The 14,371-nt window shown below is 41.3% G+C and overlaps 1 protein-coding gene across 1 annotated transcript in view; it reads right to left on the reverse strand.

Moving 5' to 3' along the window:
• tenm1 (teneurin transmembrane protein 1) overlaps positions 1–14,371 on the reverse strand; it is a 219,912-nt gene that overhangs the window by 98,380 nt on the left and 107,161 nt on the right. The window contains 2 exon segments of the mRNA XM_042493760.1: positions 4,379–4,586; positions 8,430–8,632. Coding sequence (XP_042349694.1) covers positions 4,379–4,586; positions 8,430–8,632 — 411 coding nt within the window.

A 14,371-nucleotide genomic window follows, 5' to 3' on the forward strand; every position in this document is an offset into this window, starting at 1 on the left:
CTGCCTTCCTTTTACCGTTCTCCTTCTCTCCCATTGATATGTCCATCATGTCAGATCTCATTCTCTGGGTACAGACAGCATGGCAAAGATAGATAAAGAGGAAGAGCACTTTTATGCTTTTAGGGCAATATATAAGTCTGCTTAGCTCTGTCAGCTCCACTCCAGATGGAAGATTCTGGTGGAGAAGTGGCTAGCAGAGTTGGGAATGTGAAATGTGCTGCTGGTTGTCTTGTGCCAGGCAAGCTCTATCGAAGCTAGATAGAGTAATTAAAATGGGTGTCAAGGATGTCATCCTTTGTTTGACCCTGTGCCGTCCTGCTCTGCTCCTCTGAACAGGGATCGACTCCAGAGTCAAACCACTGCAGTCCCCTGGCTCGCTCTGCTCAGGGAGCATGGATGACAAATCCTTCTGTGGCATGCCTCCCTCACACACACGCGCGCACATTTACAAACACATGCACGCAAAGTTATTATGTGACACAACCGCCTTGAGGCGCGTGTGACACATGCTAATGAGACAGGCCCTGCCAGTAGCCGGCAGCACAGCGTTATCCTCCACAGCAGCGCATCACTACAGAAACCAAAGTCATTTTCACCTCCGTCACCTGTCATCGTCACTGTGATGGAGAGAAGGAGTGGCAATCATCTTTTCTCCCACACAGTCAGGAGGACTCACAAACTGTTCTCCATGTGTGTCTCTTTCTCTCTCTTGAAAAAACAACAAAAAAGACCTGCATACACAAATTCCAGTATTGTATCTGGCACCTGACACATGCAATGAGCAAAAACTCATCTACAAGGTCACCGAGCTCCTTTTAATCCAAAGGAGATGATGGATCTGTCAGTACGCTCAGAGGCATGTAAGGTGCAGGAGGTTGTAACAGTGATATAAGCTCCGTATCTTTCAGGTCAATGTCCCAGCTATAAAAATCTCCAGGCAATTAACAGATAATGTATGGTGAGGCATGTCTTTATTTGTTACAGTATATATAAAGTGTGTGTCTGTGTGTGTGTGTGTGTCTGTGTGTGCATCCGTGAGACACCCACTCGCTTCTTTCCACTGACTAAACCCTCTCCAGTTAGAAATCACTCATGCCATAAGTTATTGCAGTTAAATGCTATTATAAAATGGGTGCTTCCAGCCAAGTGATCTGATTGGTCAAATAAGCATTGCAATTGTACTTTATGAGCCTGTAAAGTTTCAGCCATGCTTTACGACCCTTGGGCTTTATGAATTTATGAAAAAAAAAAAAAAAAAAATGAAATGGCTGCTCAGCTAACTAGAAGCATCCAGCCGTAAGCTAACTACTTTTTTTTTTGTTTATCATCTCTTTTGTTAAAAGTTCCAGGGATCCAAATGAAACTTTTTCTTCTACCTTTTTTTGGTTGGCCATTGTATAAAAGATATAATATTCAAGAGGATGTGTGATGACAGCTGAAGTGTAGCAATTATGCATAATTAATAGCACTGCAGGAAGCGCCACTCTCTGCCTGGGTACAGGCTGAACAGAATTAAAGAAGATGGGGCTGGAGTGGAGGTGGCGAAATGGCAGATATCATTAAGTTGGAGCTTTTGTGGGTCACATGTAAATGTCAATAACAGTGGAGGAGAAAAAGAAAAGGTTTTCTCTGCACCTGCTGCTGTTTTTCTCTGTACAAAATGGATAAAATCTATTTGAAAATTCCATTTTAATCCACATAATGATGTCTATTTTCAAATCAGCAGATGTTCTCACATTTTTTCCACATTTATATGAGACACATTTGTACATTATACTCAGAATCACCAAGAAATGATTGTAGAGCATGCATAAATTACAGTTTATATATATATATATATCACAATTTGGGCCAGATTTCTCTATCTAACTCAGCAGCAGCACTGAGTTAACATGTAACTGGATTTCGTGTGTGTGTAAAATGGTCAGTGAACAGATGACAGAACAACATAATGTCTTCTGACTTATACGGGTCATCTGACCAGACACATGTGGCTTTGATTGTTTTTCTTTCTTCCTTTTACCTTTACCGAGATGATGATTACAGTGATTACCTATGACAGTGTTTTCTGTCTCATGTAATCACATACCTCATTACTCTTGCAAGAATGTTAAAACACCAACGCACATGTTTCAAACTCAGTATGTCCCCTTGTTCTTTTGAAAGCCAGCATCTTATCTGCGCACATCAGCATCATTTTATGTATTGTTTTCATATTTATATTCTCATATTTTCCTTTCTGTAATACACTGTATTGATTATATTATATTTTATTTATTTATTTATTTTTATGAGGGCCTTTTGCTATTCTCTTATTTATACCCTGTGTTTCTTTGTTGTATCCGGTTACTATTTGCTGCGGAAAAGCTCAATTTCCCGACAGAGATCATCTCATTTCTCCCTCGTCTCCCCATAAAGCTCCACTCCAGGCAGCAGCATACTGTGTCTCTTATTAGAATTTATTGTACGGTAGCGCAATGATTTTGATTTTCTGCCTCCAAAACAATGCAGTCTCTTTGTAACCCTCGTTAGGGGTGTAAATGGGCAGTGAAATGAACTTTGACATCAATCCATTAATATTATTTTCCTCTTTCAAGCCAAATCACTTGATTAATTATTTGGAAAACCTGCGTGGACTAAAGGCTGCTATTCTGAGCCCATCTGTTGTGTCTGTATTTGTTTTGATTATCGAAGGGGAAAAGGAAAAGTTTTTTGTAAACGCTGCTGTTTCCTGTTTAGCTCGAAATATGCAACTCAAAATAGGTCTGGTATATTCCAGACTTTATAGGCAGCACACAAGTCAACAAATGTTTGACAGCTCTGAAATAAAATCTGTGTTTAGCTGTCGCATGCTGTCAGTCATTATATAAAAGGACTCTGTCAATATGACGAGGAAAGATGTCTACAGTACAATGTTTGGCACTATGGAGCTGTTTACTGATTGGCTTACAACTTGGGCTGTTAAGAGGTTTGGTGATACACGTGTTTAGCTTGTGAGCATCAAGAAAGCTTGGTGCTCTGATCCTGATCATTCACTAAATAAAACTAGTAAAATAAAACTACATAACGCATGCCAGTTAAGAAAAATCAGCGGGACAAAAATCCAAAAATATAGTTTCATAGAACACTTCTCATAATATCTGTTCATCACACCATTGCATGCTTTGTAATTGCCATATCACCTGTCTCCTACATATAAATGACCAAGTCCCCCTTCGGTATTACTGTGCTACTACATTTCCCAACACTTTTTTTTGTTATTTCAACACTGTATTCTCTTAAGGACTGGTGGACAAAGTGGGAGTGAAGAAACTGCCCTGGTAATTATCCACTTGTCTATATTCAGCCACGTACTCTTGCATTATTCACATCCTTCAATTTACACTGCCACCCGTGTGTGTCATAGCAATGAGCTGCAGTTAGCAAGCCCTGTCATTACTACAGGAGCTGTCCTCCCCTTTCGAACGGCTGTTACTTGCCATGCCAAGCTCACTCTTATAATAGGAAAAGTTCCCTTCAAATGTCAATGAGTCTCAAACTACTCTTGGCCTTGTCCTTATGTTTTGCATATCAAAAGGACAAGACTGAAGCAACCAAACAGTGAAACACACGCAAGATAATTCTATAACTAGAAAAGAGGAACAAATACTCATGCTAACACTTAGGGCTGGGCGATATGGCTTTAAAATAGATAAATATATTTTTAAGCTATACTGCAATACACAATACATATCTCGCTATTTTCAAATCTCCTCTAAACTACTGTAAACTACTAAAATACAAAATTAATAAATGAACTACAGTTACAAATAAAGTAGCTACTGCCATAAAATTAAGTTACATTAACTACTCTTATAATGAAGTTAAATAAAATATTGTCATAATGTGAAAATAAGTAAAGAATAGAGTTAAATAAAAGTACTGTTATAGCAAAGTTAAATAAAGTATTGTTATAAATAAAGAACTCATGGTGCTTTTATTTTGAAGGACCCGGCTAGTCTCGGGCAGGAAGTGTTGATGTTTTTGTTGTGAGCTCCAGGTCTACAGTTGGATGTTAGCATTAGCAGAAAGTTTAACTAACTGTATGAGGATTTATCCACTACAAGCTGGAAACAAACTAACAGCTCTCCACTTGATTAATAGTATTTGCAAGTCATATTAGTGCTCCACAGTCGCAACATGTGACGGTCCGGAGCTCTGCAAAAGCCCTGCTTTTTGTGTGTGTTATCAGATGACATAAACAAAATAAACAATACAGCATAATATGAAATGATAAACGTTTTTTTTTTTTTTTTACCATCAGGCGATATGTTTTCGTCATATCGCACAGTCCGACTTACACTACACGTGGAAGAAATGTTCTAAGAATCGTCCTCACCTATGGTAGTGCTGTGGAGTAACACTTGCTCCAGGTTGCGTCCGTCGTTGTAGAGAGCGAGGTGCCAGGTGCCGGGGTCCATGTACTCAATGAAGCCTGTTTCTTGGAGGCCGCTCAGCAGCAGGCCTTTGGGGGTTTTGGCAGTGGACACGGGATCAGTCAAGGACCTGGGCAGCGCCTTCCCGTCCAACAGTTTCACAAAGTCGAACTGGACACAATATACGGCAACACAGTCAGAAAACAACACTTAACTTCTTGGAATAAGCAAAGATGTGAATTCACCAAACCTGCACAAATGCAATGGGAATTTGCGAGCCAATTGTGCAGTGGTGTGAGGCTGTTGTTGGGTGAGCGTTGTGAAACTGCCAATTGAAGGCTTTTGGAAAACTGCCTGCATAAGAGAAGCAGGGGGATAGCATTAGATGTGGATATCGGACATGAATTGTGAAACAGGAAGGGAAGGGAAACCATCACCCATGGCAGCTCGGTCCTCTATCAGACATGTTTCACAGCAGCTGGTTCAACAACTTGACGTGCTGCTAATAGCATAGGCTGAATTTACCACCCAGGTTTTCAAATGGAACAGACTATTATTTCATTTGTCTAAACCTTTCTGTGCTTCTTTCTCACCCTCTTTAACTTCCCTACCACCTCGTCTCTCCCTCCCCTCCATCCTAAAACCTCCTTGAACTAGCAAGCACTCGCTGAGTCTTATTCCCCCTGAGGGCTGTGTGTCACACGAGTGTCAAAAACAGCTAATTAGACCTCTTCATGCAGGCAAGAGCAGGGGCGCACTGATGTTAAAAAGCAGATGACTCAGTGTGTGTTGTATTTTTGTCTGTATACGTGCTTTTTGCATGGCACAATGCTGTTATACACGGTGTACAACATTTGCGCGTGTGTGCATTGTTTCTGAGACACATTTCATCTGCATTAAGCTGACTAGATCAGAAATGGCTGTTTCTCTGTGATGACAACATTTGCCACACTTTGAGTTGTTTTGTAAAGATCTTGTCCACATGGGGAACATGGCAATATCTTGTCATTTTCCTCTTCTTTTAGTTGACAAAAAACGAAATTTTGCATCACAGTCGCCATCAGGTAGTATGACAGACAAAGCCTGAGTACTCTGCACCTCTGTTTTCCATCATCACTTGCGCTGTGTTTTAATACAGCCGATCTCACAATTTAATTGTTCTCGTTTACATATTTTCTGTTTCTGTTGTCAGAACAAGTATAAAACAGTGATTTGTTCACTAGCTCATAAATGCTACTTGTGAAATAGACAGACAGCAATTCCTGTTATGCTGCACTCAGATGTTGATCAAATCATTATTCTGTGCTTGCAAACGTGTCTGACAAAACAAGCATAAATACAGTTTATTGACACCTGTGTTGTGTGATTGCCTTTGGTGGCATTTAAAGTAGTGTGAGTGGGAGTGATCACAGAGGTTAGAGGTGACAAAAAGTTGTTTTCCTTACATCTTGTTGCGCTACACAACTCCTGACCTGTCTAAGCAGGCATGAAGTATGTCTATGGAATTAAATTTATGCCTCGCCTGTAGAAGATATGCATGCCTATTTGCCATTCTGTCAGTGCTTCCACCCTTACTTAGTACCTAAAGATGTCCAATACAGGTGAGAACTACTTTTTAATACCAGATCTTCAAACTGTACTTCAGCCCCTTTCCCACTGGAAAAAAAGACATTAACACCCACTAACATCTGGCCATTTAATGGGAAAAGCTAAAATCGGCATTCACTCCCGGGACAAATGACTCTGCAGTAGTAGCGAGTATTTATCGGCTCCAGCTTTGATGGGCTCTGATCTGCAGTTATGGGAATACGACACCCGGATGGACATGCTTATTTTAGCCTCTTTGATGGTGCAATGCAAAGACAGGCAGCCGCAAAATACCAACAGTCTCCGCCCAAGCAGTGCTCTAAAATCATTTCAAGATTTAGTCAACACCAAGTTTGAGAGAGACTGAAGAGATATAAAAAAGAGGTAACCAGTGTAACATTTCACTGGCCTTCATGCTGCTTTCTACTGTTTACTAACCTGTTTTCCAGCCTGTCCGTGATGACGAACATGATGCACCGGAAAAACAAACGAACAAACAAACAAAAAAGCTAGCAGTGGGACAGCAGTCTATGACCTATTTCTAACTGTTTTTCCTGCATTTAAAAAAAAAACTGTGTGCATATGCTAATTATTGTGGAAACGGCTTACTATTGTCCTAAATGTACCATCATCACTGACCAAACCAGTAGTTTTTAGTCTGAGAGCACCATTGTCAGCTCAGCCATGATACATACAGTTTCCTCCTGGTTAAATGCTGAGAACCACAGAAATAATCCTAATGTTGTATCTGCATCAGGGGCCTGCCGAGCTACAGTATTACCTTATTCTTTCTTGCCACTGCTGGACTACAGGGATATTTTGTACATGAATGCACCAGCTCACTCTTTCCATCTGTTGGACCTTGAGATTCAAAAACCCCTCACAGACCATTGTACTCCGTGTTCTTTAGTCAGCTGGTCATCATTAACCTTGTGGAGAATTTTGCACTGGTATATCTTTATTTATAAATCCATCCTTGGACTGCTGCTCTCTTATTTATCCACTTACATGTCTCATAAACAGTCCTGTCAAAGCCTACGCTACCAGGGCATCAACATGCTCTCCATCCCCTCAGTCTGTACAGAATTTGGTGAAAAGGCCTCCTCCTGCTCTGCCCCTTTAACCTGGAACACATCGCAGCAAGAAGTGAAGCTGTCCATGATTCTCTTTGCGGATTTAAACTACCTCTGGAAAAATCTGGAAAAAGCGTCTGTTGGGGTTTGTTCTTGTACATAGTTTTTAAACTACCACTTTGGCACTTTTTTTTATGATTTGTGTCCTACTTTGTCTTTTTATGACATTCTTGTTTGTCTGTATCTTTGTGTCATATTGCTCGTGCTTTGACCAGAGACAAACACTGGTGAATTAGATCCCATGTAATAAATAAAAAACAACCAGGATGCACAATATTGGATTTTTTTGCCTATATATGATATGCTGATATATGGCAATTCATTAGGCCGATAATGGATACCAATATTGATATGTTCACTTTTTCCCCCCTCACATAATTTTAGTGATCATCATGTTTTGTACTTGTACACTTTGCCAATAGCAAAAAAAAATATCAGTCTGCGATATCGGCAGAAATCAGCATGTTGGTTGATTGAGATATCTCATTTTAATGTCAATATCTGCTGATTGCAATGATGTGCCAATATTATCATGCACTCCTAAAAAAATAACCAATGCTTGCACAGGCCTGGTTTTGTACCAAACTGAATGTAACAAGCAGCATACTGAATCTACTACCGAAATGAAGACAGTAAAAATCCCTAAATGTAAGGTGCATGACTTACATGACTGTTGTGTGCACTGCTGCACATTTAAATGGTAATGCAAATGCTTAGTGTAAAAGGAGACCAAACAAGAAGTTCAGCGACTATTAATCTTTGAACCGCATTGAGCAAAATTATTTGAATCAGAAAAGTGATTCACTTTTTCCACCTGTGTGGATGCAGATAATCCTACAGGCAATCCCACTGGAGATAAAACAGTTAATCCAGAGACGACCTGCTCCACGTATATTCATATTGGCTGAGACACTATAACACACAGTCGGGTTGAGAGAGCAGCCAGGCAAAGTTGAGAATGCTCAGCGCAAGGATGTTGAGAGAGCAAGAGAGACAGATTGTGTAAATAAGTTACTGAGCACAAAATAGATATTTGTTTGCTCAACTTAAATAATTTTTTGCAAGATAATATTTTCTCTACAAATATAGTTTATACAACAAATATTACGCCATAAACATTTTAACGTGAGGCCAGAATTTGTACATATTTATGAAGTCAGCTAACTCAAAAACAGCCATAGTGTGGTTGAAAGACCAGAGAGAAAAAGATGCATTAGTGTGGACTTGTTCTGTGGTACTACAGCAAACAAACCCATCTGGGTGAACAGCATGCTACGACAGAACGCTATTTTACCTGAGTGTGTGTAGGCGGTATGTTCCTGCGTCCGTAGACCCCCAGCAGTGCGTTGTGTGAGAGAGACAGGTTGAACTTGATGTAGGTGGGATGGTGCACAGTCATATGAAACCTCCAAAAAAGTCCCGGTGGGATTGCCTGGCTCTGCTGGGTTCCAATGTCGACCTCGCCACGGTCGATGGCCCGGCCTCGCACCCATTTCTCTGCAGGTGAAAATCACAGACAGGGGATATTGTTAAGTCACATACTGCAGATTTGTCAGAGCGGACAGGGAGTTCTATTCAGTATCAGAGGAAGCAATTAATAACCAACCTGATGTCTTCAAACATCAGTGTGATCAGCTGCCCTGCTAATGAAGTGAGACTGAATAGACATCAGGAATGACTGAGCGCTGGTGAAAATCCTGCTTTTCAAGAAACCCTGCTTTGGCAATCCTTTGGATAGGCTCTGCATAGAGATGAACTGCTTTAGAAAGGAAGTGTTTTGTCTGAGCGCTGTCTACTGGGGCTTTGTCATGTGCTATATTAGCATCTTTAACAAGAAAGAAAGTGTGTGTATGTGTGTTAGCATGTGTGTGTGTATGAAAGGAGAGAGAGGGACAGAAAGGTGGATGAGGGAAAGTGAGGAGGACAGGGGCACGCACGCATTCACAAACAGCGTCACGGCACACAGATAGTGTCTTGAGTGAGAGCGTGTCTTTGTGTGTGAAGAGAATAGGTCTTTCCAACAGTCCCCTGGCCATCAGCTCCGCTCCTCTCCATAAGCCTTTATCAACCACCAGGCCCGAGTCTTTTGTGTAGGGGAGCGGGTGAGGCTCTCCAGTCCTCTTTGTGTCGGCCTTTATGGAGAGATATATCTCTGCTTCTAAACTAAGATGGAGAAAATATGGTGACAGAGGGGAGCCAGCCGATCGTTACGGCCACAAAGGCAGAAGAACAGTTAGGGGCAGATTCATGGACGAGGCCGCTCACTCTCAATCTATAACGCCTGCAGCTTTACCACTCCATTATGGCGACTCCGTGCCCACCCACAGGCTAGAAGGCATATATCACATGTACTGTCACGCAGATAGGGAGGAAGCGCATGCAGGACGGTGAGTATCCTCTGTTTCTACTGACGCTGGTCCTTTTTGACTTGCCAGAGGTGTTGCTCTAGGGATGGCAATGTTGGTCTGGTCTGCACAACGGTCAGTTCATCATTTTGTTTAAGACTGAAGTGTCTCAGCAGCTATCTGATGGAATCGAGTACAGACATTCATGGTCCCAGAGGATGAATCCTAATGACTCTGGTAATCTACTTGAATTTTCATCTTGCACTACAATGAAGTTCACATTTGTGGTTTTAAGTGAAATGTCTTGACAACTATTGGATGGACTGTCATGAAATTTGGGTCTGGACATTACATTCCTCCTCAGGATATATTATAATTACTTTGGGGGATCCCTTAAAGGTGGAGTAATGGCGCACTGGTAGAGAACGAAGTCACTCTTCCTCTGTGTGTTGTAATCTGAGTTTCTCTGTTCTCTGTTGTGTCACTGGGCCGGCCCCACGTACATGTTGGTGCATGTGACTCCCTGTGTGTGTATTAAAATGGCTAATTAATCGTCACCATTCTGCACTGCATGCATACAATGGTTATCGCTGTTGAAGGGGATAGTGTCCAGTTAGAACCCATGTTAACATTGTTAGCTCTGTCATCAGCAGTGTTCAGGCTGTCCACACTTTAGGCTGTTAGTGCCATTTGCTGTTAGCCACCAACTAAGCCACCTTCATGTCCCAAGAGTCAAAGCAAAACAGGTTGAAGAATTGTTTTGTTATGCAGTACAAACCTAGAATAACCTCCCAGATAATATTAGACAAGCCCTGACTCTGACCACTTTTAAAGTCAAAGCTATGTATGCTGATTTTACACCCCCTACTCCACCCAGAAGTGACTGCAAACTTATATTTAATCTTTTTAGAGTATTTTTTAATAATACTTTTGTCTCTGCATCTATTTTCTGCCCTTTTTCTATATTTATAAGTATTTTTCTTTTAATTGAAAATCATCTAATAATTAATTTTATCTCTTATACCTTTACTCTTTTACTGTCTCTATCCTTTAATATACTTTATATTTTATTGCTTTTTAAAGCACTTTGAATTTCTCTGTTGTATGAAGAATTGTTACACAAATAAGTCTGCTTTGCCTTGCCATGCTGAGAGCTGTGTGCAGTTAACACCTGCTTCATACATATCAATATATATACATACATACATATATAGCTGTGTTATCTTTTCATCTGGTATAATCATCCAGTGAGATTTTAATTTGTTAAATACTCCCATTTGTGACAACACAATTGCGTAAATGAGGATGTTTCTATTTGCTGTACTTTGTATTTATTTCTAATTAGCAAAAATTAGCATGTTAAAATGCTAACCTAAATGGTAATCATTGTAAAAATTACACCTGCTAAACATAAACATGATGGTTGTCACTGCACGCTTGTTAACACTCTGATGTTAGCTCATAACACCACTGGCTGGCGCTAATTGCAAATGAAATTTTCTAGCATGGCTACATTCTCTTTGTCTTCTTTCGTTAACCAAAATTCTTTCTTTTCAGAGCTACTCTCTCAAAGTGTCAAATATCATGCAACCAGATGCCAAAGAATTGGGTTTAGCTTTTTATCTTCTATCTCTTTTATCCTCTTTCTCTTTGGACTACGGGATTGAATAAAAGTATATTGATTAATTGGTTAATTGATTGAACTAGACTGAGCTGTGACAAGAGAGTCGGATAGAGGAGGGGTGAAAAAAGACAAAGGGAGAGAAACATGAGGGAGGGGTGAGAACAAAAAGAGAGTTCAAAAAGGTTTGTAATGAAAGGGAAACAAGAGACAGGTGTCCTGAGAGAAGCACAAATTGTCCCTGTGCTAAAATCTCTACCAAACAGAATAAAAGCAGCTTGGCTGAACTAAGGTACGCATTCCTGCCGAGTCTACCTCAGCAGTCTATTCCTTTTAATGCTAATCCTCACTCCTCTGCCTCGCCACAAAAAAATAAAGGCCAGCAGAGGGATGGATGTCCTGAGGAAAGCAGCCTTTTATTCAACAATAGATGAATGGGACATGAATAGGGCATGGCAGTTGGCAGAACACTGGCAGGCAGACAGGCGCGCAGGCGGGCCGGCGAGCAGGCTGACTGGCAGGCTGGCGGGCAGATGAGCAGGCAGGTCCTTCTGAAGCTAATTACTGTATAGCGCCTCTCCAAGTCTGATGTAACATGGGGACAGAAAGCTGCGCTCAGGTCAGCCGCAAGGATGGGTGAGGGGTGTGTGTGAGACAGGAGGGGGAGTCGGGGAGTTGTAGAAGAGAAGAGAGAGAAGACTATGTCCAAAGAGGAGGTGGCGGGTGTCAAGTTACAGCTGCTGATGCAAGAAAGAAGAAAAACCCTCCTTGCATGTCTCTCTCCTTCTGTCTCAGCAGCAGAGCATGATACTGCAGCTCCAGTGAAAAGAGGGAAGGATCGAGGCATTTTGGGAGTCCTGCAGAAACAAGACATATCGCATGGTGTCTAGGGCTCCTCCAGGCCTCCCCAGCTGCTCAGATTACCGCTGTCAATCACTGTGTTTCACCAGCACCGTCGCCCCTCGTATCTCAGCACAAAACCTAAGACCATTCTTTGAAAATATCTTTCAAAACAGAAAATCTGTTTATTCCTCCTTGGCAGGCAAAGGAGATGCCAGCCTAAACAAGCCAATATGCGAGCAGAGAGGTAAAACTCCTTCACACCTTGCTATCTCGTGGCTTTAATAAGCAAAAAGCAGCTTAGAATTCACACTTGCTATCGGTTATTTACAATAAAAATAAAAATAAATGGCATCACATAAATCTCCTCTAGTGCTTTTCATCATTAGTTGGCAGGAGAAGGGAGTTGTAAGCAAGAAAAGTGTATTAAGGTTCGTTTAAAAAAAATGTTGAGGTTGTTTAAAGGGGCGATGAAAGTGTTGCATAGCTTATTCATGTCTGCCATCAAGCACAACATGCCCTTGATGGGAATGATAGAAGGTTGGTGGGCAGGTCTGCTTAGAACCAACATACTGTACAGTAAAATAATGATGCTGGCTCAGCCAATTATACTGGTAGTGCACATAACACAGCTAATACCCTCACTGACAATTTTCACCCACAATATACAACACATTGCACATACATGCAATATTTTTTCCTAGATTGGCCCTTGAAAAGCTCCATTGCCACAGGACAAGTGGACTGGGATAGTTTTAGATTTGAAGTCCTCTCCAATGTCTAATTACATAACTAACATCTTTGTATTGTCATCCTCCTTTTAAAGTGTGTGAATCTAAGAGTCCGTGTGAGTTTTCTCATCTGTCTGTTGAGCCTCTCCAACTGTTTTGTGTGTCTAGTGTGTGTGTGTGTGTGTGTGTGTGTGTGTGTGTGCGAGGCCAGCCAAAGAGATGAGCTACATTAGGACTTGGGACACAAGGTCTAATTAATTTCTCTTGCCTACGGGTTATTCAGGTAAAACAATTACACCTGTAATCTATTTTCAAAGGAACTAAACTGTCTTTGCAATTAATGTTATTATCCCTCAGATTCTAATGAAGCGAGAACAGAGTAAAAGTGCAGCCGGGGTCTTGGTGACGGGACATGTCTGTGGGGACCGGAACTGTGTGTGTGTGTGTGTGTGTGTGTGTGTGTGCAAGCTCTAGTCGATATTGAAGGCCTGAGTGTGTGAATCCCACACACATTGGTGCAGACAACATTAATAGTGTTCCAAATGCAAGAGAGATTGAGTTTGCCGCAGGATGAATAAAAATATCACAATGGGCAAGGTCTCTATAATTACTTGGATTCAATTAAGGGCCTTTTGAGCAGTTGGTTTAATAAGCTTTCAGCCGCCTCTCTCCACTGTGCAGCCTAATGAGTGTCAGTCAGAGTCAGGAGAAGATAATGCTCTTGGCCTTAGGGCCTTCCATTACTCTCTCGTCCTCACCTTCTACCATCGGGCCTCGGGCTATGTCTGTGACAGACAAGTCTGCCTGTCCACAAACTCATTCCCACCGTGACACTCTGAGTGCACTTACATTGTTACACCTGTAATATGTGTTGTATAAATTGACACATAGAGAAAGCACTTATGTTTTTTTTTTTTTTTATTGCCCTCTACTAGCTCGTACTAATCAAGTCTGGGCAGAGGCCTGGCAGGAGCAAACCAGAGCTCACTACATTCCCATGCTACTCACTTTATTCAAGACCTAAATCCACACGTTTTTTAGTCTCTCAACAGCTGAAACTTCTTCAGCTCTCTACCAGTGACTGCACATACAGATGGACAGCATGAAAGCTCCCTGGTGGCTGGCTGCAGTATGGGTCATAAATCCCACCCCCTCCATGTTATTGGATAGGACATGGGCAACACTAAAAAAACCAAAGTAAATGTTGAACACATTTCTCCTTTAAAATGGGTTCTGTTGTTTTAGTTATTAGGCTTTTATCATACTGATGTATGTTCAAGAGTTCATTTATCTGATATCTTTGATTATAACTGCAGCTATTATAAAAGTTGTGTGTGCCAATCGGTGTTCTCACGATCAATGGTGCTGCCTGTGATTGGGTCAGACCAGTGTATGGGTGGGAGCTCAATAACGCAGCTCCACCTCCAGATTGCCAGTGAGCACACTGAACACTACACATTAAATTAAGTCGTCAGTGCAAGATGTCGGCGCTCGTGTCATTTTGGCGTCAGTTTTGCAAAGTGGGACGAAGTGGAAAGGTGTCTTCCGTTTTTACAGTCTATGCTCTCTACTGTCTGAAAACATATGTTCCCAATCAGCTTCATACTATGACTTGCTGGAACACAACTGAACTTCTTTTCGCCACAGTTTTAACAAAAAGGTTTATGTATTTTCTTTTTTCTCCTCACTCTTTTTGTCT

The sequence above is a fragment of the Plectropomus leopardus genome, chromosome 9, assembly GCF_008729295.1.
Source record: "Plectropomus leopardus isolate mb chromosome 9, YSFRI_Pleo_2.0, whole genome shotgun sequence".
In the NCBI taxonomy this organism is placed as follows: domain Eukaryota; kingdom Metazoa; phylum Chordata; class Actinopteri; order Perciformes; family Serranidae; genus Plectropomus; species Plectropomus leopardus.